The sequence below is a fragment of the Lepidochelys olivacea genome (genome assembly GCF_965140295.1).
Source record: "Lepidochelys olivacea isolate rLepOli2 genome assembly, chromosome: 18".
Lineage (NCBI taxonomy): Eukaryota > Metazoa > Chordata > Testudines > Cheloniidae > Lepidochelys > Lepidochelys olivacea.
Genome location: NC_140428.1, coordinates 19,329,841 through 19,357,638, shown reverse-complemented (window position 1 = coordinate 19,357,638; position 27,798 = coordinate 19,329,841). Strand labels below are relative to the sequence as shown.

The window sequence follows — 27,798 nt, the reverse complement described above, 5'->3', positions numbered from 1 at the left end:
CCATCTCTGGTGTCCAGCTTGCCGAGGGAAAGAGCAGCTCTTGCCCTGGCCATGGTGCAAGCAGGAGGCCATCCTAGAGTCACTCTTCATTGTCCTTCAAGGAGGCAAGCAGGCCCCATCCCTGCCCTCCTGTGGGAGATACTCTGTTCTTTGTCCTGAATAGTAGGAGCCTGGAGGTTTATGGCGGAAGCTTGCTCAGTGCTTCATGCCTCACCTACTGCTCCCCCAGCTATTCCACTTCTGGGCTCCCCACCCAGCTTTACTGATGCCCCACATTTCTGACTAGAGACCCTACCCCGCTGTTCCAGGCCTGGGCCCTGCACAACTGTGACTGGACCAATTCAGATTTGGTTCTCAAGACGGTTGACGGCCTGGCTTATGGAATTGAAGATGATTCGTCTACAGCAAGTCACTGGGCCTCCCTTAAGTGCACTGCGCCTTGGAAGTCCCATGGTGCTTCTGCGTGATTGTCCAAGGCTGGGGCAGACTGTGCTCTGTTTGAAGCCCAGATGGCTGCTTCTCCCTTTTCCCAAGAAGTTACAAAAGTCTTGAATTTGCCTCCATTTGGGTGTAGGAGGCATTGTGCCGCCAGAGCTAATTACCTCCCAGAATAAAACATAGAATCATAGAATATCAGGGTTGGAAGGGACCCTTGAAGGTCATCTAGTCCAACCCCCTGCTCGAAGCAGGACCAATTCCCAGTTAAATCATCCCAGCCAGGGCTTTGTCAAGCCTGACCTTAAGAACCTCTAAGGAAGGAGATTCTACCACCTCCCTAGGTAACGCATTCCAGTGTTTCACCACCCTCTTAGTGAAAAAGTTTTTCCTAATATCCAATCTAAACCTCCCCCACTGCAACTTGAGACCATTACTCCTCGTTCTGTCATCTGCTACCATTGAGAACAGTCTAGAGCCATCCTCTTTGGAACCCCCTTTCAGGTAGTTGAAAGCAGCTATCAAATCCCCCCTCATTCTTCTCTTCTGCAGGCTAAACAATCCCAGCTCCCTCAGCCTCTCCTCATAAGTCATGTGTTCTAGACCCCTAATCATTTTTGTTGCCCTTTGCTGGACTCTCTCCAATTTATCCACATCCTTCTTGTAGTGTGGGGCCCAAAACTGGACACAGTACTCCAGATGAGGCCTCACCAATGTAAAACCAACATGTTTTACTGCATTTTCTACTCAGGTGATCAAGCTGTGAGGAGCATCTCTCCGGGCACTAGCCATGGCTCTGCACACCTTAGGGTGTGGCTAATCGCTCTCTGCCAGCTGCAGCAGTGACTGCTTGCCTGGCTCACTCCCTGGGTTTCTGGCTCTCTGTGGCCCTTGCTGGGTCGAGTGTTGGTTCTGGCTTTTGGTGATTGAGCTGGAGAGGTACCTGATGAGAAAAATCAGAGATTCTTGTAGCTCAGACTTAGTAATTCTGGGGCATCAGGAGAGGCACAACTAAAAGCACCATTTTCCTAATACACTTTTTACTTTCCCTGTTGAGACAGAGGCTGGGGTTGGCCTGTAGCTAAAGGAAATGTCGGCGTCTTGTACCGCCACACTGTCCAGTACCCCGTTTCAAGCTAACACTGATACCTGACCTCTTGATTTCTCTCTTGCTGGCCCTCATGGTGAAGGGGCCCCCACTTGTCCCCATTAGTGTGTCCTCAGTTACTCTGCATGCTCTTTATTTACTTTCAGGCAGGCTTGTACCGTAGCCACCTCCAGCAGGTGAAGGGCAGTGAACTTGTTTGGAAAGGGAAAGGCAGTGCATCCCTGAGTTTGTGTTGTGCATTTGGGCCTCTGTGTGTATACGCACAGTTCAGTGCATGTGTGTGCTGAAACGCACCGAAGGCTGTAGGTGTCAGGCCCCAGAGCCTGGCAGGCCCTATCTCTAGTGGGGAGGGCCTGAAGGGAGTGTGGCAGCAATGGCTTTCATTTGTTGAACTTGCTTTGTCTCCCATAAATTACTCACTCTTTTATTTAAGTGCAATGAGAGCCTCACAAAGAGCAGGCAAGTCCCAACGCGAGCCTCCCAGCTGCGTGTGTGTGTGCGCGCTGCCTGCCTGTTGGAAACGTCCCACGTGCTGCGGGCAGAGCTCCAGCGTGAACAAACCTCTGCGCTCCGAGGGCGGCTTAGGAGCGTGTTCGGATAATGACATCTGAAAACAGGATGGCTGGGAGCAGAAGCGGAGCAACCAGGGGGCTTTGAAAGAGAGAGGAGTCTTAATCCCCTCTGCTAACAAGGAGGCGACAGCTGCCAAGGCAGCAACGTTTGGCAGGCTCTGCGCTGCTGCTTCTGGGCTCCCGTTGATGGGTGGCAGAGAGGGTAACATGGCACAAATAGACACCTTGCCAGGGGCAGCTGAGGGGAGGGGCAAGGCAGGGGAGCGGGGCGTCTTTCTTTTTGCTTTCTTTGAGTGACATGAGCTGCTCGGACCGTGGTGGGAGGGACTCGGAAATGGTTAGCCCAGCCGCAAGGTTCTGGGCCAGGCCTGTCTGTAGGAGCATCTCACCTGGCGCTGCCAGGGCTGAGGATCAAGGCTGCAAGGTGATGAATGCTGTGAGAGTCAAGCGCCTGCCTTCAGTGTCTGGGGGCCGTCTGTGCTTTGAGGACAATCAGTCCCAGCCCTGCTTGGCAGGCAGGTGGATTTGTGTTGGGCCTGAGGGTGGCCATTTAAGGCAGGTTTCACTGTGCATGGTTGAGACATGTAGACAACATGTCAATTCAGCGGAAGCTCCTTTGCCTAGGTACAGCAGATCTATAGACACAGGCTGAACAGGGGACAGCTTTATTAGACAGTGTGGATGTGAGCTGAGGTGAAAGGATGGCACATCCCTCTCTCCAAGTGGGCAGGCCTGGAATAATTCTTGTTTGGGGACCAGCAGTGGCGCATGAGCAAGCTGTATTGCACACCCACTGGGGCTCTCGCTAATCTAGTATCTGTTTCTCCAGCCAGCACTCAGCACTGCAGGATCTGCTGCTCGGTGCCGCGTCACACTTGGGCAGGGCATTCCAGCGCTGCCCAAAGCCAACAGCCTGTGCATCTAATCGCAGGTGGCAGTCACGCCAGCCTACAGATATGCAGCATGATGTGGGCAGATCCCTGCTAAAAACCAGGTAAATAGCAATTTATGCCAGAATGGACTTGGGCTCTCTTCTGCCTGTTTGTTGGTTGCCCTGCCTGGAACGGGGTTCTTTACTAGCCCGACCATGGCACAGGGCTTTAACACTGCAGTTTATAGAAGCTAGCTTGTGTAGCCTTCCAGCAAAGGTGCTTGCCTTTCCCCAACACCATCTCAATCTCATGACTCCAGGAGGTCCCTGTTCTCACTTGGGTAGGCTAGTCTGTACACAGTTTATGGTGCGTAGACATACCTCAATCCTGCAAACAACACTGAACACACATGGATACACTTTACACATGTGAGTAGCCCCAGTGAATACTCTGAGTAAAATTACTCATGTGCTTAAATGTTTGCAGGAGCTGGGGGGCATCGTCAGTAGGGCTCATCCCCTCAACTCTTTTGAGTCCAGATGAAAACATCACTCAGGTGCCAATCATATAATCGTGGCTGGTTAATAGAGAGGCTTTGCCCTGGCACTGGTGGCAGCCCTGGGATGGGGGCCTTAAGAAACCACAACCAGTCAGAAACCTTTGAGATCCTTAAAAATAAACAAGCCAGAGACCAATAAACCCAATGAATAAGGCAACTTCGTCATTTGTTTGTTTGGTTGGTTTTTTTTCCAGTTTTTATTGAGTGAAAATGTCAAACCTTGCATCAGTCATGCAAAAAAAAAAAAAATCAAATAAATAAAACACATATATTAAATTTCTAATAGCACTAAATTCAAGTGGAAAAATATTCAGTTCTTAATAATGCAGGTGCCGAAGAGACCAGATTCAAGTAAATCAGAGCACACCGTCCTGTTTAGGGTGGTTTATTTTCTTTTCACTTTCTGCATTTTTTTTTGTCTCAAAACCTATATATATCTATCTATATATCTATATATATGTATATACATATAGATATATACACACACACATATATATGTGCATACATATTGTTTTTATATTTATATATATACACATACATATTTATAAAACATTAAAAAGAGCATTGGTGGTTCAAGCATTAATTCCCCTCCCCCCCCGGAAATAAAAATAAAACAACAACAAAACAAAACAAAATTACACATTTAAAATTCAAAATGAGCTAGCAATGGCTTATAGTCCTAGTGTGCAATATGGATATTACAAAAGGCTAAAATTCTCCCTCCCTTTTTTTTTTTTTAAATCTTGGGGATTTTTTTTTTGTTTTTTTTGCTACATTGAAAAAAAGTTTTTTTAAACTTTTTTTTGTTTTTTGTTTTTTAATAAAATTTCTTCTACACAGACATTAATCCAGTTGAGTGTGTGTCTAGAATGGCCTAGTTGCTTGTTTTTCTCTCTTCAGCAGCGAATGGTGGCAGAATTGGGAGGGTTTGTCTCAAGGGCTTTGTTTGTGTGTTTGTTTTTATTTTGTTTTGAACAGACTAATTCGGTCTTGTCTCTCCCGCTCCTAAGTCAGTCAGTTGAACTCCCTGGTCCTCAGGTCAGCAAGCTATTTTAAACACATGCCTAAATTTCATCATGTGAGCAGCCCCACTGACTCCAGTGCTTAAAGTCATACACCACTTGCTGAACTGGAGTCCTGTGTACTGTACATGACCTCAGTTCAGGAACGCACTTAAATCCATCCCTGTTCAGCAACTCCCTTAAGGAAATGCTTAACTAGAAGCCCATGTTTATGTCTCATTAAAATAACCACGCAATTTATTTGCTATGCTTAAAGGCTTTCCTGAATCAGGGTCTTTATGTGGCAAAAAAGACTTGTTGGTTTTAACCCATCTTGAGTTTTCAGTTGGAAAGAAAGAAAATAAAGGAAATGCAATCAGGGATAGGCAGATTGAGCAGTGCGGGTCAACCTGAGGCCCCATCTTGAGGTGGTGGGCACTCTCAGTGAGTGCTATGGGGGGAGTTCAGCGTGTTGCCAGATCAGGCCCTTGTTGGGCGGGCTGAGTCTGGTACCAGCCTGTCCTTTCCCAGTGCCAGCTCCTGAAAATAAGAACTGTCTAAGGTCAGAAGAGGGTTTGATGTATGGGTCAGAGATGGATGGAGGGGGGGGGGGCAGGGATGAGTCATAAACGCAGCTCTTGCTTGAGGCACTGTGGGGTTGAGAGTGGGGGAGGGAGTGGTGGTTCTCTTCTCAGACCTCTGCCCTACACAGCTGCTTTCAGCTGCCACCTTATAGGATTCAGTCAGTGGAGGCTGGTGAGATCTGAACACGGGGAGGCAAAACTGAAGATGCAGGCTCCTAGCTGTCCTGCATAGCAACCACTAGCTGCAGGGAGCTATCCATCTCCATTACCTTACCCCTTCCAGGGCCCCCCCAATCCTGAACACCCTTATGACTGTATGGAGTTCTAAGCTTGCAGTCCCGTTGAAGTAAATGGCAAAACACCATTGACGTCAATGGTGCAAATTAAGCACTGCTGTGTGTATTTGCAGATTTGGAGCCATGTTAGGACTAGAGGGTTTTCTATAGCACCCATCACGCTAGTAGGTAAGTGCTTGGACAAGGGCAACACAGTATAAAACCTGCGGCTAAATGCTCTAAGTACAGCCAATCTAACCCATCCTGCCTCTGGGACAACATGCCCCACATCCCTCTCTGTACTCACTGAGGAAGCTAGCTTCCTTATATTGGTGTGTGTGGGGAATAATAGGGGAGGACTGTACTAGAAAACAAGAAGCGGGGTGGGGGGCGGGGAAGAGTAACAAACAAAAATAAAACCATATGAAAAATAGAAGCCACACAAATAACCGCTAGCAAACCACCGCCCCCACCATATTAAATTAAACTACAAACTTCTTTTCACAACAGCCATTTGTTTGTCTACAAAATTCAAGTTAAAATTCGGAATCGTGCAGCTCCAGTCAGTGCTAGGAGTATGAAGACAGCCTCAAACTATGAGGTTAAGGCCCCTCCCCCCTTTGCTGCCCCCTACCAATAAATGCTAAAAACAAACAAACAAACAAAAAACCCCAACCCTGAAAGAGAAAAAAAAAATTGCACACAAGTAACCAAATCTAGGCTCTAAGGGGCTATCCAGAAGGCAGGCCCGTCTCCCTCTGGCAGGCATTGTTTCTCTTTGTTCTATATATAATAACCTTTAAAGGAAAAATACTGTACAATCCTTTTTTTGTTATTTTTTTCCTTTTTCTCTCCCCCCCCTTTCCTTTTTAAGCATTATCCAAACATCTCCCTGCATTTAAACAGCTGAGGAGCTTGTCTATCATTCAGACCCAGATCCACGCTGGCTCCTTAGGAAAATAATAAGAAAACAACCCAAACTGCTTGAGGCCTCTTTCTGTGTAGGGTAGAAATGAATGACAGGGATTCCTTGGGCTTAGGGGGTTTGTTATTAGAAAAAATAATTAAAACAGAACAAAATAAACAAGGGCAAAGTCTTAGACACAAGGGAGCAAAATGCCCAGTTGGTCTACACACTGGCACCGAAATCACTACATCAAGCTTCATTCACACCTTTAGTCCTTCTGGGGCCAGTGCACATGTGTAGACAAGCTCTCTGTCTCAGGACTTGGGGGTCAAACAGAAACTGTCATCTGTGAGAATGCTGGATAGTCTCCTGTAGTGTGTGTGTGTAAACTCTTTACTGGCAGGGTTGGGGGAAGAGAACAGCGGGAGAGCTTGTAACCATTTGAGTGCTGTAGGTCTGTCCAACTACCATGGTGCTGCCTGCAGGCACTGCATAAACTGTGCTGCAGGCCTTGGTGCCATTCGCCCATGTGGAGTAGGCTTGACACCCTGCTGCAGTGCAGGTAGCCGTGCCCTCAGGTTCCACTGCTCGCCGTGCCACAGGAGTGGCTGACAGCAGACAAGGGTATTTGGGTACAGGACCTGAGCAAGCAATAGCTCTCTATCCAGCATCTGAGGAGAGAGCCAAGTTGGCCCAGTGTCTGCATTAATCCTCCCCACCCTTTCTGTGTGGGTGGTGGCTATGCTCTCTCTCCCCTTCGGGAAATTCATTAGCCTTTGCACAGAATCTACTTGCCCACCCTCACCTTGAGGAGGAAAACACTGAAGATACTCTGCTTGCTCATCATTTAAAAAATTCAATTGCCCTGTGTCAGAGGGCAAGTAGCATTTAGCAAGGCATTGCTCTTCCAGCAGCAGGAGTGCTTCCCCTCCAGCTGCACCAAGGCAAAGGATGCTAATCTCACCTTCTACTCTTGCCTCCATTCACAGCCTGCCTGAGACAGGGGTACTGTCTCTGAAGCACCAAAAAGAAAGAGCCTAAATCTGGAGAAAAAAGGGTAGCACCTGGGGATGGGAGTGGGGGTTAAACCCCAGTCCTCCAGTGTGAGTGACAGACCCTTTAACCGCCATATGGTGACCTTCCCTACCATGGCTGCAGCTAGATCACTACCAGGAGATCAGCAGGAGCTGGGGGAGGTGACCTACAGCTGTTCCGACAGTTCTAGACAAAGGGAAGCTTAACAATATAAATAGCATTTAAAAATTATTATTATTAATAATAATAAAGAGGATCTGGAAGAACAGAGAAGTGTCATTCCCAGCCCCACTGATTCATTAATGCTTCCTCGTTTGTAAGACAATAAATACCCCCTCCCACCCTTGCTGTCTGGTGCATCAGTCTCTCCCATTTATTTAATGCTGGAAAAAAGAAAAAGACCTCCCCGCCCCCACTGGTAAAGGCTTAGCTAGTTGCCTTTGTGCCACCAGTTCCTTACACGCACTTAAAAAAACCCATATAATTCTAAAATTCATCACCTGCCATCCCCACACCCCCCTTCCGAGGAGTGGAGATTATTATTAGTATCATACAACTAAAACCATGGAAAAATAAAATCCAGAAATAAAAGAGGGGGGAAAAGCCCACCCCAAAAGAAGGGGTCCCGAGACTGGGCACACGCCCCACAATAGGGGGAGGAAAGGAGAGCAGATGTCACCCTCAGAGCTAGTGTCCATCTAGAAGGGTTTCGTGTCTCTGCGTCCTGCCCTGTCTTCTGTCATCCGCAGAATGAAGTGATGGTGCGCTGGCCCCATGCGACCATGTCTGTCCTGTCGGTCCCGTGGGGCCTCATGCGTGCGGTGTGGAGTTCGTTTTGTCGCTTTCCGTCCCGGTGCTTTGTTCTCGCCTCATAAGGGGTCCTCTTAATAATTTCATTTAAGAGCAAAACCAAACCTGCTGCTGTCTCTAAGGTTAAGGAGAAGCTGCCGGTGCAAGGGTGTGGGCTGGGGTCAGGGCAGGGGTGGGGGCTGATGTGAAGTCTGGGTTTGGCTCACCCAGAGGCCTGGAAGCATCGCCATGGTCTATGGAAGTAGAGGCCTCCCCTGTTTCCCCATCCTCTTTAGTGGCCAGGCCCTCAGGGTCGGGGAGTGACTCTTCAGAGTCTGTGTTCAGGTCTTCCTCCTCCTCTTCCTCCTCCTCCTCGTCGTCATCATCATCGTCATCCTCTTCATCATCATCCTCTTCCTCATTTATCTCCTCCTCCTCGTCCTCATCTTGGGATGAGTCGTCTTCATCCTCCACATCGCCGGAGTTGGATACCATCACCCTGCTCTCGTGAGGGCTTGTCCCTGCTCTGCTGGGTGATGGGCCAGCAGCAGCCTCCGGTAGCTTCTTGCTGAGGTCCAAGGAGTCACTGAGGCCCACGCCAGCTGCATTCTGCAGGAAGAAGAGGGAGCTGTTGGCATCAGTGCTGAGGTTGAGGGAGCTGTCCAGGTTTACGGAAGAGTTCTGGATGTCATACTCCAGGGTGGAGTGATGGAGGCCCTCAGGGCCGGGAGAGATGGCTGGCAGCTCCCCCCGCTCCTGTTTCTCATGCTTGCGCTTGTGTGAGTCCATCTGTGACATGCCCACCACAGTATGTTTGCAGCCGGGGTAGGTGCAGTGGAAGTGGGAGCACTTGAGCTTGTACTTGCAGTCCGGCACCTCGCAGTCCACACTGGAGCTGAACTGGCAGAAGCCGGCAGCACTGATGACGTCCTGCTTGCCATGGTGCTTGCGGTGGGCGGTCACCTTGGTGCTGTCGGTGCAGCGAAAGCCACAGCGCAGGCAGTGGAAGTGCGTGCTGTTGCCGGAGAACTGGCAGTCGGGGAAGTTGCAGCTCAGCGAGGACTTGAAGCGCTTGAAGTCGTCCAGCACCAGGTTGTCGACGCGGTCGTGATGCTGGGCATGCTTGTACATGTGGGTTCGGCCGCAGAACTTGTAGCCGCAGTTCTCCCGGGTGCAGTGGTAGTGGGTGACCTTGAGAGAGAACTGGCAGTTGGTGTCCTTGCAGTCCTCGTAGAGATCGTAGCGCCGGAAACCCTCCAGCATCATCCCCTCATCCAGCATCTTGCGCGAGGAGGCTGTCTTGCGGCGCTTGCCAAATGGAGACATATCCTCAATGATCCAGAAGCGCTTTTTGGCCCCCGAGGCAGTTGGCATGGTGATGGTGTTCCCTGGGAATAGGAAGAGGAAAGTGGTGTTACTCATAGAGGGGCAGCAGGAACTCCTATCACCTCCTGTAACCAACATGGTAATTGCCAGGTTGGATCATACCCCGTATTCTACCTACGACCCGTGGACAATGCACGATGCTGCAGGGGAAGCAGCCCCCAGCCCAGTAAGTCACCTGACCAGCCTTGTATCCTGGACAGGGGCTGAGGAAGGTGTGCCGATTAGTGCTCATTCAATACTGTGGCAGTAGTCAACCTGATTTCCTGACACACTTTACCTCCATGCTATTTGTGTTGCTTGGCACCAGGAAATCCTTATAGTTGCCACTCTTGTAGACGTGATAATGTCCAAGCATCAGCTGTTGCTTCTTGTCAGGGTCAAAAATCTCCCAGCCTCTCCTGTCACTTTATTTCTAGTCCTCCTTCCCCAGGAATAAGCTCATCCCAGTCCACGGAATGTGGCACTTTCATTGATCTTTGATTGCTCCTTTCACCCCAAACAATCCCCAAGTGCTTTATAAACTACACACAGCATCCTTTTCCCTCACTGCTGTTTAATCGGGCACAGCTATTTAGGACAGGAAGTGGAGAAGACTCACCGCATCTAATTAAAACTGCAAGGGGGGATTTTTAGAAGCAGGATGCACTTTGGCCAGAATCAGCCTAAATATTACACTGATGAGCACACACAGACAGATGTTCAGTAGGGGTAATTCTCAAATGACTATCCATTGGGCTCCAAGAGAAAAATCCCACTTTTAAAGCCTTTCCTTGAGCCTCAACAATCAACCCGCTTGCCACGAAGGGACCAATATCAGTTTCCCATCCTTGGAGATAGGTGCCGGAGTCCCAGAGGACTGAACCTGATACCAAGAATTTGACCACATCCACATTTCCTTCCTCTTCTGCCCACTGGTTATTCCTCAGGTCAAATCATAGACTCAGAGACTTTACAGTCATGATCATCTAATCTGACCTCCTGCATATCGCAGGCCACAGAACTTCACCCACCCACTTCTGTAATAGACCCCTAGCCTTTGACTGAGTTACTGACATCCTCAAATCATGGTTTAAAGACTTAAAGTTACAGAGAATCCACCATTTGCACTTGGCAGTGACCGGTACCCCATGCTGCAGAGGAAGACGAAAAACCCCTAGCTCCAGATCCAGTGTGCTCAGAGCAGGACTCGGGGAGGCAAGAAGACTCTCTCACCAGGTGCAAAATGGTGAATTTCACTGGAAATTACAGTTTCCCATTAAAACGGGCCTTCCTTAGCTGCATGCTGGGGCTGCCATCCTGTTGAAAAGAGGCATGGTCTGTGTCATGAGTGTCTGGGTCCCAGCACCAAAGCAGTTTGCATCCTGCTCTAGGAGTCTGAAGACACACTCGACCATTTGTTTGAATGCTTTAAAGTTCTTTTGCTGACTGTAAGCATGTACTCAAGGTGGTAGATGTTGGTTTTCCCGTGTCAGCCATGGGAGGGCCTTAGATGATGCCCCTTGAAGCTAGGATGGTGCTTATCAAATGGAGTCTCCAAAATGGTGAGAAACACTGAATACTGAGGAACAGCACCAGACTGAAAACCTTGGAGATAGAAGAGTTCAAACTCTCCACCAAGCAGGGACGGCATGGATGGCAGTAGGCCAAACTCCCCCCAGAGTACTCCCCCCAGTACAATGCCAACATCCCTCTAGAGTGAGCCCATGCCTAGGAGAGAGAGGCAGAGGACAGAAGTCTCACTTGCCCATTCAGTATGCATGGTGTCTCTGGTGACACTGGCAACAAAGGAGGCAATTCACAGTGAAGGCTGTCTTAGTGATGTTCACTAGGAACTGGGCTAAGCCCCCTTACACTGATTTAATCTGCACCTCTAAACAGCCGCCAGAGAGATAATAACTCTTCATCACTATTAAGCTCAACCAGATTCAAACCAGTGAATTCAAGGTTACAGAATCCCTATCCCATTATGGTCCAGGTCCCCCAAATCACACTTTATTTTCAGACACAAATCTGTGCTTATAGGTGGCAAGGTGCAGGGGTGCTCTGCAGGCTGCACTCATGTCCTGGTACAGGACACTGATCTCCAGGCCAGTTCCTTGCTACACTCCTATTTTGGAGAGGAAGAAAAAGATTGCAAGAGTCTAGTTACTGGGCCTGATTCTAGATCTTATTTACATTGTGATTAACCAGGAGTAATTCCGTAGTTTGGGGTTAAGGCACTGGATGGCAATTTGGGAGACCTGAGTTCAATTCCTGGTGCTGTCAGATTCACTGTGTGACCGTGGGCAAACCATGTAATCTCTCTGCCTCAGTTCCCAAATCTTCTGCTAGTTTCCCTTTCTCTCACCCTCTTTCTCTATTTCGAGTGCAAACTCTTTGGGCAGGGACCGTTTCTTGCTGGGTGTATACAGCACCTAGCATAATGGGACCTTGATCTCCTTTGAGGTCTCTAGCTGCCACTGTAAAACAAACGATAACTAATAACAGCAACATAGAAGTCATGGAATTGCATTGGGGTAAAGCCAGTGTAAGTCAGCAGATAATGCGGCCCCATGTATCTATATTACAAAGAAGTATTAAACCACTAATGGTTTTAAAGAGGTGTGTACATTACTGAATAATCCCTAGCACTGTATACATAGTAACTAATTGAGTCTCCCACTGTCTTTAAGAGGTAGGTAAGTATCATTATTCCCATAATACTGATGAGCTAGGTGAGGCACAGAGAGGTTAAATTACTTGCCCAAGGACACTGATGCCTTGTCCTCACTGAAATGCATGTTTAGTTAAACCAGTGCAAGATCCCCATGCCCCCCTCCAGTATGGACACATACTTTGATGTGAGAGTGGCTTGTTTTGGTTTAGCTTATGACAATTTTGAATCAGTTTGGTTAAGCCAGGTTTATTTCAGCTCATCTTAAACTAAGTGTTTACCTTTTGTATCAGTTTAACTAAAGCTGTTTAAAATCACATATTTAATTAACCTAGTTCAACTTCCTTCCGTAGGGTGGGTGAAGATGGAGAACCACCCAGCAGTCGTGATTCTATGTCTCCTGCTCTAACCACTAGACAGTGCTCATTCCCTAATAACTAATTAGAGACAAACATGCCTCAACAAATTTAGGCCGAAGCAGGTCTCAACTGTAAGTAGTTTATAGTCAGCCTATGCTGTCAGCAGAAGATGATTTTATACAGTACTTTTCACCTATCGGCATCAGAATACTTTAAAAAGTATTATTATCCTCATTTTACAGATGAGGAAACTGAGACAGAATGAGGTGATCTGATTTGCCTGTCAGAAGAGTTCAGTTTTGTGACTGTCTGTCTGTTGGACCACACTCCCTCTACAGAGGGCCACCACAAGTGAAGGCGTAATTTAAATCCCACTTAAGCAGTCAAAATCCCCATGAAGCTCTGGGCAGGGCAATGACCACTGTTGGGGAGTTTCACACCTCTGCATGCTTACACTGTGCCTAGCTAGCAGAGGGAGAGGATAGCTCAGGTTTCTGAGCTGTGGGTCTTTTTAAAAACATAACTTTGCCAGCACAAATATGCTTCCAAGTAACTGAGAAGGAGCCAGGCTGGGAAAAGAGGGCAAAACTGAGCACGCCCTGAAAAGCCATTCTCAACTGGTATAAAACGCCCCTGTCTGTGATGTCCCTGAGCTCTGTCATGTAGGAAACACTGAGGGCCTGAGGTGTTTGAAAACCAGCCTTACTTTCTGCAGCTGTAATTGGTGGATGTAAATAACTGTGGGTGCAACAGAGATCACTGAGATGCATCATGTCAGTGGCATCACCTGTGCCCATGAGACCCCAAAACATGCGATAGAGAAAGCCAGTCCCAAGTTCTATGGTGCACATTGGAATGACCTGTACTGATGTGCAGCAAGGGTTGGGAGCTACTAGACTGGATGGCCAAAGAGCTCTAAACCAGTCTCCAAGTCCTGTTATGCGATGTGGTCAACATGTTGCATTTTGGACACCTAACAGGAGGAGGAGGCGGCTCAAAAACGGCAGGTTTATTTACAAATGTTGCTGTTGGATTTGGGTTGGGATTGATGAGGAATTGCTTCTGGTCATGAGAATTTTTCACAGTGATTTACTGTGCTTTCAGATACCTTCCTTGGGCATCTTTACAGCATGACATTATTATCCCATCAGTGGAAGGGAGGGGATGTGTGTGTAGGGGGGAGCCCTTGGACAGAGTTAAACAAGACAGAGAGAGAGATAGTGATGTCTTTTCCATTTATGACTTAACAGAGCTCAGGGGTGGGAAGAGACTATGGGCAGGGGGAGCTGTCACTGAGAGATAAAGCATATAAGAATTACCTGCTGCATCCTGAACTAGGGGAACGTCACTTTTTACTGGAGTTGGAGTGGCAATGATGGGCGAGAAACCAGGTGTGCTGGTGGCAGGCATGACAATGCCCCTGCTGGATCCAAGAGTGGCACTGAGCAGAGAGTATGAGAGACAAGATGGAGAGAAGAGGTAGGGGAGGGAAGGAAGGGGAGACCTGAGCAAGGCTTGTGAGAAAGATGGAGGCAGAGGTGGCGGTGGAGGTTGTGGTGCACTGTGGATAGCATCATCGGCAGCGGCAGCAGTAGGAGGAGGAGGAGGAACCAGGCAGCCTGGAGAATGTGGAGAGAAAAAAATAGCAGAAAAAACAAAACAAAAAGGAAAAACAAAAGAACCGAAATGAGAACCCAAGAGTGGAAGCAATATGATGAAAATGGAAAATACATTCACACACGTACAAAACAGAACTGTAACAGAGAGGAGATGGAAGATGCGTGACTGACAGCAGCAGCAGCAGGGGGAATGGTTGTCACCACAGAAAACAAGGAGTGGCCTTAATTGCAGGGGGTGGAGCCACCTGGCTTCCAAAAAGAAATTCCTCCCTTCTTAGCCTGTCTGTTCATCCACGTGGCACCAGCGTGCACCGGCCTGCTGCTGAGAGGACTCTGTTGCAGGGTGTTATCCCAGAGGCTTTCGGATTCACTCATAACATGGTTATTAGTCAGTGGGTTGTTTTCCGGGAGGTGTGACTGATGGCTCTGACGGTGCAGTTAGTTAATAGAGAATCCTGGGAGCTACTGCCCCTCCAAACCCTCTGGAGGAGCTTTAGCACTACGTGCAGCTGTCGTTCTCGTGGAATGTTTATGTCAGGGTAGCGTGCAGAGGTTGTGTTAGTGCCCCTGTGACGTGAGAGGTCAGGACATCTTCCTTAGTCTTGCCTCCACCCAGTGTCAGTGGGCATCATTCATTACTCATTTCCTACTGCTGTTTAAAAGTAACGGAGATGAACATCCACCCCACAGCCCTGAGGTCTGAGCTGAACCCCCTGGGCAGGGAAATGCTGGGCTCAGGTTGTCACCTGATTTTTCATTTAATCAGTGTTGGAAGGCAAGGTAGGAAAAAAATAGGTCTGAAACTAAGGTCCCAAAAGACAATAAATGTTATAAAGAGACTCAGAGACAAGCAGCCCTGGGGAGAGTTCACAGAAAGCTTTCCTGGAATACTAACAGGCAGCCAGAGGTAAGGACAATTAAGGGAGCCTTACTTACTGCTACAGGGTATTAGAGATGAGTTCTGTATCTGCCTGCTGAAGAGAGAATCCCATAATTTACAGAAGTTAGGCAGGGTCAAATCTCAATCCTCAAAACAGGAAGGGATGTTAGAGTTCTCTTTTAGGAAGGGATGCATAAAGCAGACATGACACCAGGGGATCTCCTCTGTGCATCGCTCTGATAAGGAGGTAGTGACGTTAGAGGTTTTCTTTTCTGCATCACAACTTGTAAGGGGAGAGGAGCTGCTTTTATAGGTCACTTCCTGAGAAAGTGATGGCAGAGGTTCTCATTTACTTACACATCACTTCCTGAAAGAGTGAAGCCAGGAGGTCTCTGTTGTCCAGTTTATTGAGCATCAGGAGTGCAGGGAAACCTCTGACTTCTAGATGTGGCACAGTGTAACACAAAAGATACTGGGGGAAGGCAGGAAGCAGAACAGCAAGGGAAATTAACTTTACAGTCCTAATGACTCGATGGCTCTGGTACAGATATTGAGCAATTCAATTATTCAAACCGGTCCAGCTCCGAAAGATAGGACAAATACCTCTTCAGAGGCAGAAAAAGAAGGGAATGTCAGGAGTTAAGGGACAGCCCAGAACTATGTGGAAATGGCTCCCTCTCTGTGAATGATGGAGGGGAGCTAGGCTAGCGTAAGGCAATTCTCTGTTGAACCAGGGGCTGACACAATGTGTCAGAAGGCACAGTTTCTCCTTGGCCTCTGGTTGTGAGTTTAGGGCTCTTGGCAGCAGAGACCTGCAAATCTATTTCTCCCCTGCTGCCCCTTACCTGCTGATGTGCTTTCGTTGCCCACTGGAGTGCTGGAGCAGCTGCGGTCCATATTGGAGGATTCAGAGGAGATGCCCCCGGGGCTACAGCCAGTGTAATCCATGTACTCATCTGTTTCAATGTCCATCATGCTTTGGGGTCCCTGAAAGGAAGCTGGGGTTCCTGATGAAGCTGGGCTGGGTGCCATGCTGCCAACATGGGGGAGATTTTCATTTCTTGAAGTGTGGCCAATAACCTGCAGCAAGAAATTAAGACGGACTTTTCACACCAAAAGCAAGATGTCAAGACCAAAGCCATCTGTTTACACGTTCAGTTTTCTCTGACATTGTTCTTCAGGGATAGTTGGAACATGTTGGCAAGTGGATCCTACGGCACTGAGGCTGGGAGTGGTAATCTTGGCACCAGGATCCTGGTATGTGGATTCTTATGCATTGAGATGGGAGTATGTACACTGGCACCGGTGCCCTGAGGTGTGTATCCTACTACACTTAGAGGTTGGGGGTGTGACGTTTTGCACTCTAGGTGGAGTGTGGGGCATTCAGAGATTAGGCGCGTGAGTCTTGGCTGTAGTGCTGCAGGGAGGGGACCTAGCAGCGCTCAGCCCAGGGCCTCTCTGCAGTGAGCAATCGAAGGTGCATCACTACATACGTATCTGCTGCTTAAATAACCAGTGGATTCACCTGTGTGGGAACTCGGTCAAAGTTTTTCCCCAGCATTCTCCTCATGTGCTTCCTGGCGTGGGACGTCATTTGGTGCTTGAGTAGGAAGGAAAACTGGCAGCCCTCTCGAATGCAGTGGAAATGGCTGTTCACCTGGTTATACTTGCAACCTGCAGACACAAAACCGATACAAATCTGGTACATTAAAATAGCAAGAGAAAGGGTTGTATCAGCACACACTGGAGGTAGCGCCAGACTGCTGCCATACTGAATCCTGATTATCTGGAGTGCTCTGTGGATTCTTCAATGACAGCCCCAGACCCAAAATGAAATCCTTCCCAAGCTGAGTAATGGGGAGAAAGGATGTGGTTGATTTAGACACAGGAAGTGGCCCTGAGCCACAGAGTACCACCCCCATCCCTCTTGTGACAGAGGGAACAAGGGGGAAACATATGATTAATGTTGATTATTTGCATTTTGCCAGCACCTAGAGATCCCAATCCTAGACCAGGACCCCATTGTGCTAGGTGGTGTACAAACGCAGAACAAAAAGACAGACCCTGCCCCAAGGAGCTTACAATTGAAGTAGAAGGTAAGAATAATATCAGGGATTGTTCCATGTTGGAAACAGCCAGCTCCTTTTGATCTGTGTGCTCTGGAAGCAGAATGATAATCCCTTTAACACCCTGGGCTGTGAGGCTCCTCTGTCCCATCCCCAACCTTCCAGCTCTGACCAGTGCATGGTCCCAGGCCAAATGTGGAGAAGCCAGGAAGTGTTTGTTGCTACTCCTGGTTTGGTGACGTAGGGGCTGGTACCAGGCCGAGGGTAATGGAAACGGCTTACACGGATTCTGGCATGCTGGACCTGCCTCTAGACAGACAAGGAGACTCAGTTAAACAGCCCCATTATTGTTTTTTTTATGGGAAAATGCTGGATTCTGCCTCATGCAAATCACTATGAATCTGTGTGGCTGATTACCAGACAATCCCCAGACCACATCCTGTAGCTGAAGTATAGCTTGCTGCAGTAAAACCATAGGCATGTCTACACACTGACAGAGACCTACAGCTGCGCACCTGATGTAAACACACTCACAAACCTCAACACAGGCATACAGAGGCACTTGCTGTACACACAACACAGACCTACAGAACAAAAGACACACTTGCATACAGATGCAGGAACACATCTAGCTGCCCACATCGACAGACATGCCTATATGGAAACATACACAGACACTCATTTACAGTCATGTGGAAAGACATACCTACATGTACGTGCCCACACACATAGTAGGCATGGCATTGCCAAACAGCTCCTGAATCATTCGCCCTGTCTTTAAGGCGGAGATGGTGCTTTATGTGTAAGCCAAGTTTGTGTTTGTTTAGATATTCCGGCCCTCCTCCCCCACACTCCTACCTCATCTGCCCTCCCCATCATTTTTGTGCTGTTCTTTGGGATGAAGAACAAACAGTGCTGGCGGGACTGAAACAGTATCAGCAAAGGGCAAGTGAAGACTTGCCCGTTGCTAGGGCAGCGGGGCAGGCTGAGTATCATATATCATCGCCCCGCTTTGTCTAGCCCTGGCTATCACCTGAAATACCAAAAGTTGAGTAAATAACAGCAACTGCTCAATCTCCTGACATTTGTAAACCGAGACCCCAGGTAAGGACCGGCCTCGGTGTGTTGACACTTATTGCCTTGATTACCATGGACGACCTATCGCTCAAGCATACATTTTTCATGAATTAAAAGCTGAAGGGGAGCATTTTTGTTCTGGTTGTCATGGGTTTGTATTTTTTGGCCATTGACTCCCCCTCTCCTGCTTCTCAACAGCGTACTGGGGGTAGTCAACAGGCGGACCGTGGGCCAAATCCGGACCGCCAGATGCTTTTGAATGGATCCCAGAATCTTTTTATTTATTATCATTATTGTTATTTTATTAATATTTTTTCTTAAATCTGGACCTTGACATAAAATAATTGACTGCTTTCTAGAGTAAGCTGTGTCCAGGGAACTGTAGGAAACGACAAAGAGGCTGAGCTATCCTGCTGGGGCTGCTGAGGCCAAACCTCTGACCAGGGCTGATTGGTTTACTTAAGCCAAAAATGAACAATGGCCATGTGAGTCCCATGCAGTGGGATGGAGGCTCTGGGGTGCTGTCTGTGGGGACTCTAATTGTTTTCCCTGCTTTTTGCTGGATGCTTTTAGGCGCTGATATTTCATAACTGCTTTGGTGCTACCTGATGAATCTAACTAGCGGGCAAACCTAGGAGCCCAGCACAGCGCCTTGTATCAGATATTTGGATGAGCTGACACTCTAGTGGAAGGTTCGCACTGAAAGAAGCTACTGCAGAGGCCAGGGGGGTGGAATATTTATCCTTTTGATATGCAGCCCTGGCAATGCACATCAAAGAGTTTCATCTTAAACTGCCTGGAATCAGGCAAAATTGGGAGGTGTGAAAATTCCTTCTCACACAAGGGAGTAGCAGTCATCAAAACAGAAACATTTTCCACCATTCTCTGTTTGCTTCCAGACTGAAAACATTTCCCCCCCAGCCTACTCTAGCCCAAAACAAGCAACAAGTTCAGCAGAGCACATGGTGCAAGAAAAGACCTCGAACAATCAAAGGGGGAAGCTGCTCCTCCAGAGCCTGGTCATTCCATCTGGAAGAAAGGGGCAAGGCCTACAGGCTGGCTTCTTTGAGCAGAAATGAAGAGGCCTTCCAGCCCTCTCCTGCCAGTGTGGAGATGGCCATAGCAGCTAAGCTCACAGGACCCTGGCCCCTGATCAGAACACTGGGGATACAAGCTGGAGCCTGTTCAGCCAGGGCAGAAATGGATATATACTCATATACTCCAATATTTAGGCACCGAAGAGAACCTCGGTGGGGCACAACCCTAACTTTTCCTTTATGTGTGGGGCTGATGTTTCTCCTTTTAACTCTTTGTATCTTTGACTTCTGTCGGTTTGTGTCTCAGCTATAGTGAAGCAGTGCAGTCTACAATTTAGATGGTGCCATAATGCCTGGCTTCTGTTCCTGGCTCCAGAAGGCAGTGTTCTGTAATGGTTAGAGCAGGGGCCTGGGAAACAAGATCACTGGGTTCTGTTCCTGATTTTGCTATTAAAACCTACAAAATGATTGTAGCGAAATCAACCTCTGTGCACCTGTAAAATGGGGATGATAATTCTGTGTTTTATTTAATCCATCTTTGTGTCAAGTGCGTTGAGGCTCACTCATGTTCTGGATTATATAAATGAACAGTTACAAAGCCCAAGTGGGTCATTTTTATACCTATTTGGGCTCCCCCACCCCAAGTTGGCCAAGACAGGGTCACGTGATCTAAATACATCCTTGATAGTGGATGTAGAAGTACTACAACTATAAACATTGAGGGAAAATTTCACTTACATTCTTTCAAGATAAGATAGGGTCAAATGGTCCCGTAAGCTAAACTACAGGTGCCTCTGCCCAGAGAGAATATGAAAAATATTGTCAAAGGAAGGTTTATAATGACTGAAGTCTCTAGTGTATCGGGAGAATGGCTACACCCTTAGATTGAGAAAGTGACCCAGAGAGTGAGTATGCTATCAGCCGGAGCTGTCAGGCAGTATATCCAATGATTTGGATGAACAAGGTGGGTTTACCTAGCCTGCCACACTCTTCCCGTTTGGTGAAGTACTTGAAACCATTGGCTGCTCTTCGCTCTGCCTTCTCATGTTTCTTCACATGCCAGGGAAGTTTGGTGGTGATGTTGGTCACAAAGTAGCAGCCAGGCCGAAGACAGTGGTAATGTCCTCGCATCCTGAACTCACAGTGCTGTAAGGAACCAATGAGACAGGTTGTTTTAGATTTATCCAGCAACCGTGCTCTCAGTTGCCTGCTGCAACTTGCTTTCTCTTTGAAGGTCACAGAGCCATTAATGTCACAGGTGGGCAAGGCCTCCAGTTCCATGTCACGCACTGTCCATTCTTCAAGGGGCACAGTGCATTTGCTCTTCAGCGGGCCATCTATTTTCAAATCATAGGACTTCCACCATTTCCCTAGGGAAACTATTCCACTATCTAACAGGCAGCCTTTGCCGATATTCAACCTCCATTTGCCTGTTTCATTTTATCTCATAGCCTTACTTAGCGTTTACACTAGAAATAGGCCCAAAATCAACACCTTCCCACACCCCCGCTCTGAACAAATACAAACTGCCTATATTTTGGTCTGGAGCTGATTTCCCAAGTCTTGCTCTCTCTAATTTATACCCTTCAAATAGCTCTGTGCATCAGAGGCCAGATTCATTCAGTGGTTCAGTAGAACAACATTAGGGATGAATTGGCCCCAGGTTGTCTTCCTGTCTTTGCCAGGCTTTTACCTTTTCCTTTTCTCCTGCATCCTTTCCCTCTTCTCCACAGCCCCTGCCTGGCCCACCTCTAGGGGCACTCTTCTTGGATTACTCTTACCTGGTTTGGACAGAGACACTGGAGGGAGTAGTAAGCAAACTGGTCTCGCACATTCACCAGGTTGTTGTTGGGGTTGATGTGGTCCAGGCAGTGGGACTCTGCTTTGCCAGAGGTTTTGCACACGTACTTGCAGTTCCCGAAGAGACAATGGAAGTGGAACTTGTTGGCATACTTGCAGTCTGTCGCCAGACAGGGGTCACTGGAACACAGCCAAAATCCAGACATCATCCTCATTTCTTTCCTCACACCTTGGCTTCTTTCCCAACATTCACTCATTTAATTGAGGGGTAGCCCAAGTGCAGCCTATGGGCCACATGCGGCCCACAGAGCTCCCATGGCCAGCCTCGTTAACATGGAGCTGCAGCCTGCAGACACTATCAGCCCCAGCAGGCAGTGCACGCTCTTGACAGGAGTATGTGAAGATGGAGCACTGCATGCTGGGACCTGGAGCCTCTGTGGTTCCCTTCAGATCATGATGGGACCTGTTGACCCCACATTCTGCACCTTCCTGTTAATGGATGAAGAGAGCTGTCATTGGCTCCATTTTTTGCACAGATTAGGTGAAACACTCGGGCTGCACATTGCAAATTGCCAGTGGAGCCCTTGGCTAAGCAAAATTTGTGCAATCGTGATTTATTTGATGATCTAAATTGCCTTGGTGCCTCTCCCAGAGCAGTCACGTTCCATTGTTTTTTGGCTACAGTTTGTGAACTCTAAGGACTTGTCTAAGTCACGGTTCGGACTGTGGGATGTGAATTGCAGTGCACACTAGCTGCGTTGTTACTCCCCCAGGTGAATGCTGCAGGCGCAAACGAAAAGGCACTTGTTTAAAGAGGACTACGTCACTGCGAACTAGGTTCCTTTTAGGTTGCACCTGCAGTGTCCACACAGGGGAATTGCAACGCAGCATGTGTGTTTGTGTAGCAATTCATACCCCCATAGTTCAAACTGTGAGGCCATGTAAATATAGACTATGGGGAATTTCTAGGGCTTAGTATATAAGATGGCCAAAAACTCATCTTGTGCATTCAAGTCACAGTCCCCAGTGCTACCTTCCCTGCTCCAGGAGCTTCCTGTAGTAAGCTTGCTTGAAAGAAGACATAAGTGGGTCAATTTCTGGCCCAGAGAGACATGGCCTAACAGCCTAAGCACATGATGGAGAGCTAGGAGCTGCAGAGTTCTAATCCCAGATGTGACCCATACTCTTTCATTGGCCCTGGGCAAGTCACTTAACCTCTCTGCCTCTTTTTCCCGATCTGTAAAATGGAGATAACACTTGCCTGCTTCCCAGGAGTCTTATGAAGCTTCATGAATGTTTGCAAAAGGCTTTGAAGCAGAAAACTCTAACAAGGTGCTAAGTGGTGGTGTTATTTTACAGCTGCACTTAGGCAAATGCTTAGCCCTTGAATTACCTTGTAAATAATAGCAAATAACATTGCAAATGGGAGCAAAGCACTTCAGGAGACCTGCTACCCTTGCACAGCAGCCCAGCTGGGATGCCAAAGCTCTTCCAAGGCAGGAAGTGATGCATCTGCTCCCCTTCTCCCCCATTCCTGGTTTGATCAAAGCATGTGAGCACTTTCTTTTTTTCCAGTTTATCATTTTTAGTGAGAAAAGGAAGATGCGCTGCATAGTCCAAGATACAGATTTGACGTTCTAAAGAAGAGGCAGCAGGTGTTACTGTGGGCAGAGCCGAGAAGAATTTCCTTCCCAAGCATCTGTACAAACCCATTTCTCGTTAGCTTTGCAGATGACAGTCCTTGCTTTAAGAGAAACATAGCTGGACATGGCAAGTTTCACCTTGTTTCAGGTCAAAAATCACTCACTAAATTTCTCCTGGTTTTCATCACATATTGGCCTAATTTTGCCCAGACTCATCCCAAACCTGGTCCAACTTGGCCTCAAACCCAGACCAGTTTCACCAAACATTTTGCAAACATCGCCTAAGTCTAGCTTCGCAACAAAGCCTGGAACCAGGCAACCATGATTTCTTTCTGCAGGATTTGCAGTCTCTGGCCCATACCAATGACAATGCAAAGCCCAATACCTTTGCTTTCACACCCCAGAGGTACAGCAAAATTGAGACATGTCAGCAGGTTTACCCTCCGCCCCTGACTTTATCTAAAAGGATTCCCAGATGTGTTCAACCATCCGGTTGGTTTTCTAAGTGCTCAAGAAGTCATTCGTTAGACTTTGGGATAGCTGCTTTCCTGCAAGATTGGGGGAGGGCAGAAGTGCTGAGAGCACCCTGGGGCGTGGAATAAATAGCCTCTCATTGGATCTGTCTCTCACCCAGCTGCAAAGAGAAAGCCTCAGGTGGACACAGAGTGGCTGATCAAGCATTGAACAGAGGTGAAGTGGGGAGGGAGAAGCCTCTGTCTACTCTCTTGGGGCTGAAGAGGGCACATGGAGGCTCTTGGGGCAGGCAAGACAATCATCCCCTTGTTGCCCAAGGAACTCACTTCTCCTGGAACTGGAGGAATCCAGGTTTGACCTGAGGCTTGGCGTTCTCTAGGGAAGTCGTTGCCAAGGGTGAAGTTGCCAGGTTAGGCACCAATGCTGGGATCTGAGGCATCTGGGGTATGGTGGAAGCCAGCTGCTTCCAAGCTAGCAATGTGGGGACAGAGGGCACAGTCGCTGGGCTCGGAGTGGGCACATCCAGGGTGGGAGCGCTTGCCATAGTGACGGAAGTAGTGGATGGCGACGAGGGGGCCAAGGAATTCTTGGTCTCTGCAGCACTTGGGAAAGGAGACTCAGAGTTTCCCTTCACAGCTCCACCCTCTGTTCGGAAGTGGAAACTGCAATGAGAAGAGACAACCGTTCTAATTAGAGAGAGCAAGCACACGCTGCCGACTCCTTGACTAAAAAAAGGGCAGATTATGGAGAGGCTGGCTAAGTGGTGACCAAGGGTCAGGGGAACATGACAACAAGCTCAGAGTACATGACAGGTGTAAACCATGACCCAAATTTTGAAAAGTGCAGGACAGCTGCCGAGCAGCCCCAGCTCCCACGGACTTTAGGTTCCCCCCCCCCAAGATCTGGTCGCAGACAGGGAGAGGAATTATTTAAGGAGGCACATGGGGGTGTAGCTAGGAGCAATGGACTAAAATTGAGGTGAGCTATGTAGGTCTAAAATCTTCCTGCCAGTGAGAGCCACCAGTCTGTGAAGGCATGGGAACCCCACTGTTTGGGACATTGGTATATAGGCTGAAGAAAGCAGTGGAAAATGCAACAGGAAACAATCCTGCTCTGGATAGAGTTGATGGCCTAGAGTCCAGCTCTGTTTGCTCTGAGTTTCCTTCCATTTAAAACTATCCAGACTTCCACAGTCATATGGTCACACCCTGAAGTCCTGGCTCAGTCCTTACTTGGGAAAATCTCTCATTGACTTCAGTAAGAACTGTGCTTGAGTAGGGACTGCTGGAGGTGGCCCTTGGAAACTGGGGTAGATAATATCTATTAGACTTTCTAATCTCTCTGCCTCCAGATAGTGCAGATGGAACTTGGGGCCAATCCTTCCTTCGCTGCTCTCCTTGTAGCAACAATGGGGCCAAATCCCAAAGTTCTTCTTTATGCAAGACTCAGACTGGAGTCAGTTGGAGTTCTGGGTGCGGTATAGACTTCAGGATCTGGCCCACATGCAAGTACTTTTTGGCTGCTTCAGTCTTGGCCATCCACTGCTCTCCAAAGTACTCTGAGGGCGACAAGAAGGGCCTATATTGCCCATGCTGAGAGGGATGTTAGGGCTGAGCTGGCTGAATCCTCAGCTCCAAGCCTCCTGCCTACATGCAGCGAAGATCTTTAAAGCAAACAGAGCCATGGAAATAGGGACCTAGAAAGCAGCTTCTCTCCTATGTTGGGTAATCAGGGAAGGTGCTTGTTAAACAGGATTTGCAGAGACAAGGGCGAGACAAATACAGTGGGCACCATTAAAAATGCAACGTTTGCCACTCTGCAGTGATTGCAGCACTGCCAACACCATTCCAAGAAGGGTGCGAGGGGCAGTGAATGGTGGGTTTTTAAAGGGTGCTCCCATCTGTCTTTCCTATGTTGGTAATTCTTATTGCACATTTCTACAATGCTGGGAAGCTGTGTTCCTGGTGCACAGTCTCCTGGGCAGCTTAGGGGAAAACAGGACTGGCCAGTTCTCAGCCCTGCTGACACTGCAAACCAGATGAGAGACACATTTGCCAAAGGCTGAGCACAATGCCGGTGCACACTTATTGTGAGTCACTGAAAATTAAAGAGTACGCCCAGCTATTCTGCAGGCAATTCAGCCGGATATGTTTAAAACAGGACTGTGGATGCTCCAACAGCTGCCCTCTCAGCCACCATGCAAACCCACATTCCCACTCATAAAGGCAGTTACAGAATGAACCCCCATTGCAGTCCCGACCCAGCCTGCCTACACTGTGTGACCTTTGGGTTTCCCTGGAGTGTGTCTCTGAATTCTTGATCCTCCACTTACTTGGCATGTTTGATGGCCCCATCCAAGGTGCTGAAGAGGGCACCACATTCCTCCACCACGCAGTGGAAATGCACTTTATGGAGGAAGTCGCAGTGGGCATCACAGAAATCCTTCGTACCAAACCTGGCCAAAGGAGACAAGCATATGGCTTACAAAGAGCCCCATGGTGGCAGTATCATTTGAAGGGAGTTGTGGGGAAACAAACAATGGCACATTAGTGTTATCTATTATTTATATTATCATAGCATCTAAACTTTTGTTTTTAACTTTCTGGATCCGAGGAGCTGGACAGGCCACAGCTCTGATATCACTCTGTGTGTGCGTGTACACATGCATATCTCTGGCACTATTGCTCAATTACAAGAACTTGGCATGTACCTCAACATACAAATTGGGAGCCTTAACTCTCTCATGTTGAAGTCAATGGCAAAACTAGCATTCACTTCAATAGGAGCAGGCTCGTGGAGTTTTCCTGAAACAAAAGATGAAAAGTAGTAACATTCTAAAGCATCTGTGCACAAAAGCAGTGGGCCTGGGGAGCAAGAAAGAAGATGCAGATGGAAGGGGATTCTCACCTAGGGAGCACCACTCAAACCGAATGGGATGATTCTCACAGCTAGAATGGCACTGGGAGTACCAAAAAAGGAAGAAATGTGGGGGTGGAGCCAGAGATCAGGGCTTGAGAACACAAGGAGTACAAACCAAAGACTAACAAGACAGGAGGACAGAGAAAATGAGTAACTCCTTGGCCAACTCCAGTGGGACTTGAAACTTGAGGTGGGTCCAAAGCCACACCCTCTGACTCAGAAGGCATTGAAGGGCATGGAAAGGAGTTGAATCTAGAGCCAAATGTCCTGGCTTTTCCATATCTCTACTGAAACCACAGCGTAGCACCTTCGAGGGGGATTGTAACTTCTCAGGTGTCCACTGTGTAACACATACAGCCCAACAGGCATCATCAGAAAGTCCCTAAATTATACAGGAAAAGACAGTTATCCTTTTCCGCAACTGATGTTCTTCGAGATGTGTTGCTCATGTCCATTCATCTTACGTGTGTGCGCTTGCCACATGCACAGGTGCCGGAAGTTTTTCCCTCAGCAGTATCCGTAGGGGACCAGCTCTGGCGCCCCCTGGAGTGGCACACATATGCCGCAGCATATAGGATGCCACCAGCCCCCTCCACCCTCAGTTCCTTCTTGCCGGAAACTCCAACAGTGGGGAAGGAGGGTGGTTCGTTGAACGGACATGAGCAACACATCTTGAAGAACACCAGTTATGGAAAAGGTAACTCTTTTTTCTTCTTTGAGTGATTGCTCATGTCCGTTCAACTTAGGTGACTCCCAGCAGTACCCCTGGAGGCAGGTAAGGAATTCACAAACATGTAGATTGCAACACAGCTCAACTGAACCCAGCATCGTCCTTGGCCTGTTGTGTGATAGCATAGTGGGCCATGAACATGTGCACCGAGGACCACATTGCAGCTTCACAGATGTCCTGGATCGGAACATGTGCCAGGAAGGCCGCTGAGTCGAGTGGGCTCTGATGATTGGCGGTGGAGGGACTCCCGCTAACTTGTAGCAGGTCCTAATGCAAGAGGTGATCCAGTTAGAAATCCTTTGCATGGACACTGGGAGGCCCTTCATCCTTTCAGCTGTAGAGACGAAAAACTGAGTCGACTTATGGAAGGGTTTTGTCCTATCTAGGTAGAAAGCCAGAGCCCTTCTTATGTCCAAAGTGTGAAGGTGACTCTCTTCACTGGTCTCATGGGGCTTAGGGCAGAAGATCGGAAGAAAGATGTGTGAAAAGTGGACACCACCTTGGGAAGAAAGGCCAGGTGGGGCCGGAGCTGGACCTTGTCCTTACTGAAGACTGTGTATGGTGGTTCTGAGGTCAGGGCTCGCAGCTTGGAGACTCACCTCACTGACGTCACTGCCATGAGGAAAGCTACCTTCCATGATAGGTGAGATAGAGAGCATGAGGCCAGAGGCTCAAAGGGCGGACCCATAAGCCTGGACAGAACCAAGCTGAGATCTCACTGAGGGACCGGGGACTGGACTTGAGGGAAGAGCCTCTTGAGGCCTCGAAGGAACATTACCATCATGTCATGGGAGAACACAGTCTGTCCCTGGATTGGCGGATGAAAGGCCGAAATGGCCGCCAGGTGCACCTGGATAGAGGAGTGCGCCAGGCCCTGGTTCTTTAAATGAAGCAGGTAGTCCAAGATGGACTGCACTGAAGAATGCCTAGCGGGAGAAAGTCGTTCACTTTTCCAGATAGGTCTGCCTAGTTGAGGGCTTTCTACTCTCAAGGAGGATCTTCTGGACCCCGTCCAAAC

At 48.3% G+C, this 27,798-nt stretch overlaps 1 protein-coding gene and 1 long non-coding RNA gene across 2 annotated transcripts in view; one reads left to right on the top strand and one right to left on the bottom strand.

Annotated features, from left to right (window-relative positions):
• LOC311533022 overlaps nt 1-27,798 on the top strand; it is a 45,962-nt gene that overhangs the window by 8,111 nt on the left and 10,053 nt on the right. The window contains exon 4 of the long non-coding RNA XR_014714486.1: nt 2,945-3,109. This is a non-coding gene — a long non-coding RNA (uncharacterized lncRNA). The remainder of the gene's footprint in view (nt 1-2,944; nt 3,110-27,798) is intronic.
• The window catches only part of CASZ1 (castor zinc finger 1), a 131,110-nt gene continuing 107,005 nt past the window's right edge, over nt 3,694-27,798 (bottom strand). Inside the window, exons 12-18 of the mRNA XM_084652060.1 lie at nt 25,464-25,586; nt 23,458-23,793; nt 20,996-21,194; nt 20,189-20,360; nt 16,560-16,708; nt 15,880-16,114; nt 3,694-9,525 (exon numbers count right to left, since the gene is read on the bottom strand). Coding sequence (XP_084508186.1) covers nt 8,282-9,525; nt 15,880-16,114; nt 16,560-16,708; nt 20,189-20,360; nt 20,996-21,194; nt 23,458-23,793; nt 25,464-25,586 — 2,458 coding nt within the window. The 3' untranslated portion in view covers nt 3,694-8,281. The remainder of the gene's footprint in view (nt 9,526-15,879; nt 16,115-16,559; nt 16,709-20,188; nt 20,361-20,995; nt 21,195-23,457; nt 23,794-25,463; nt 25,587-27,798) is intronic.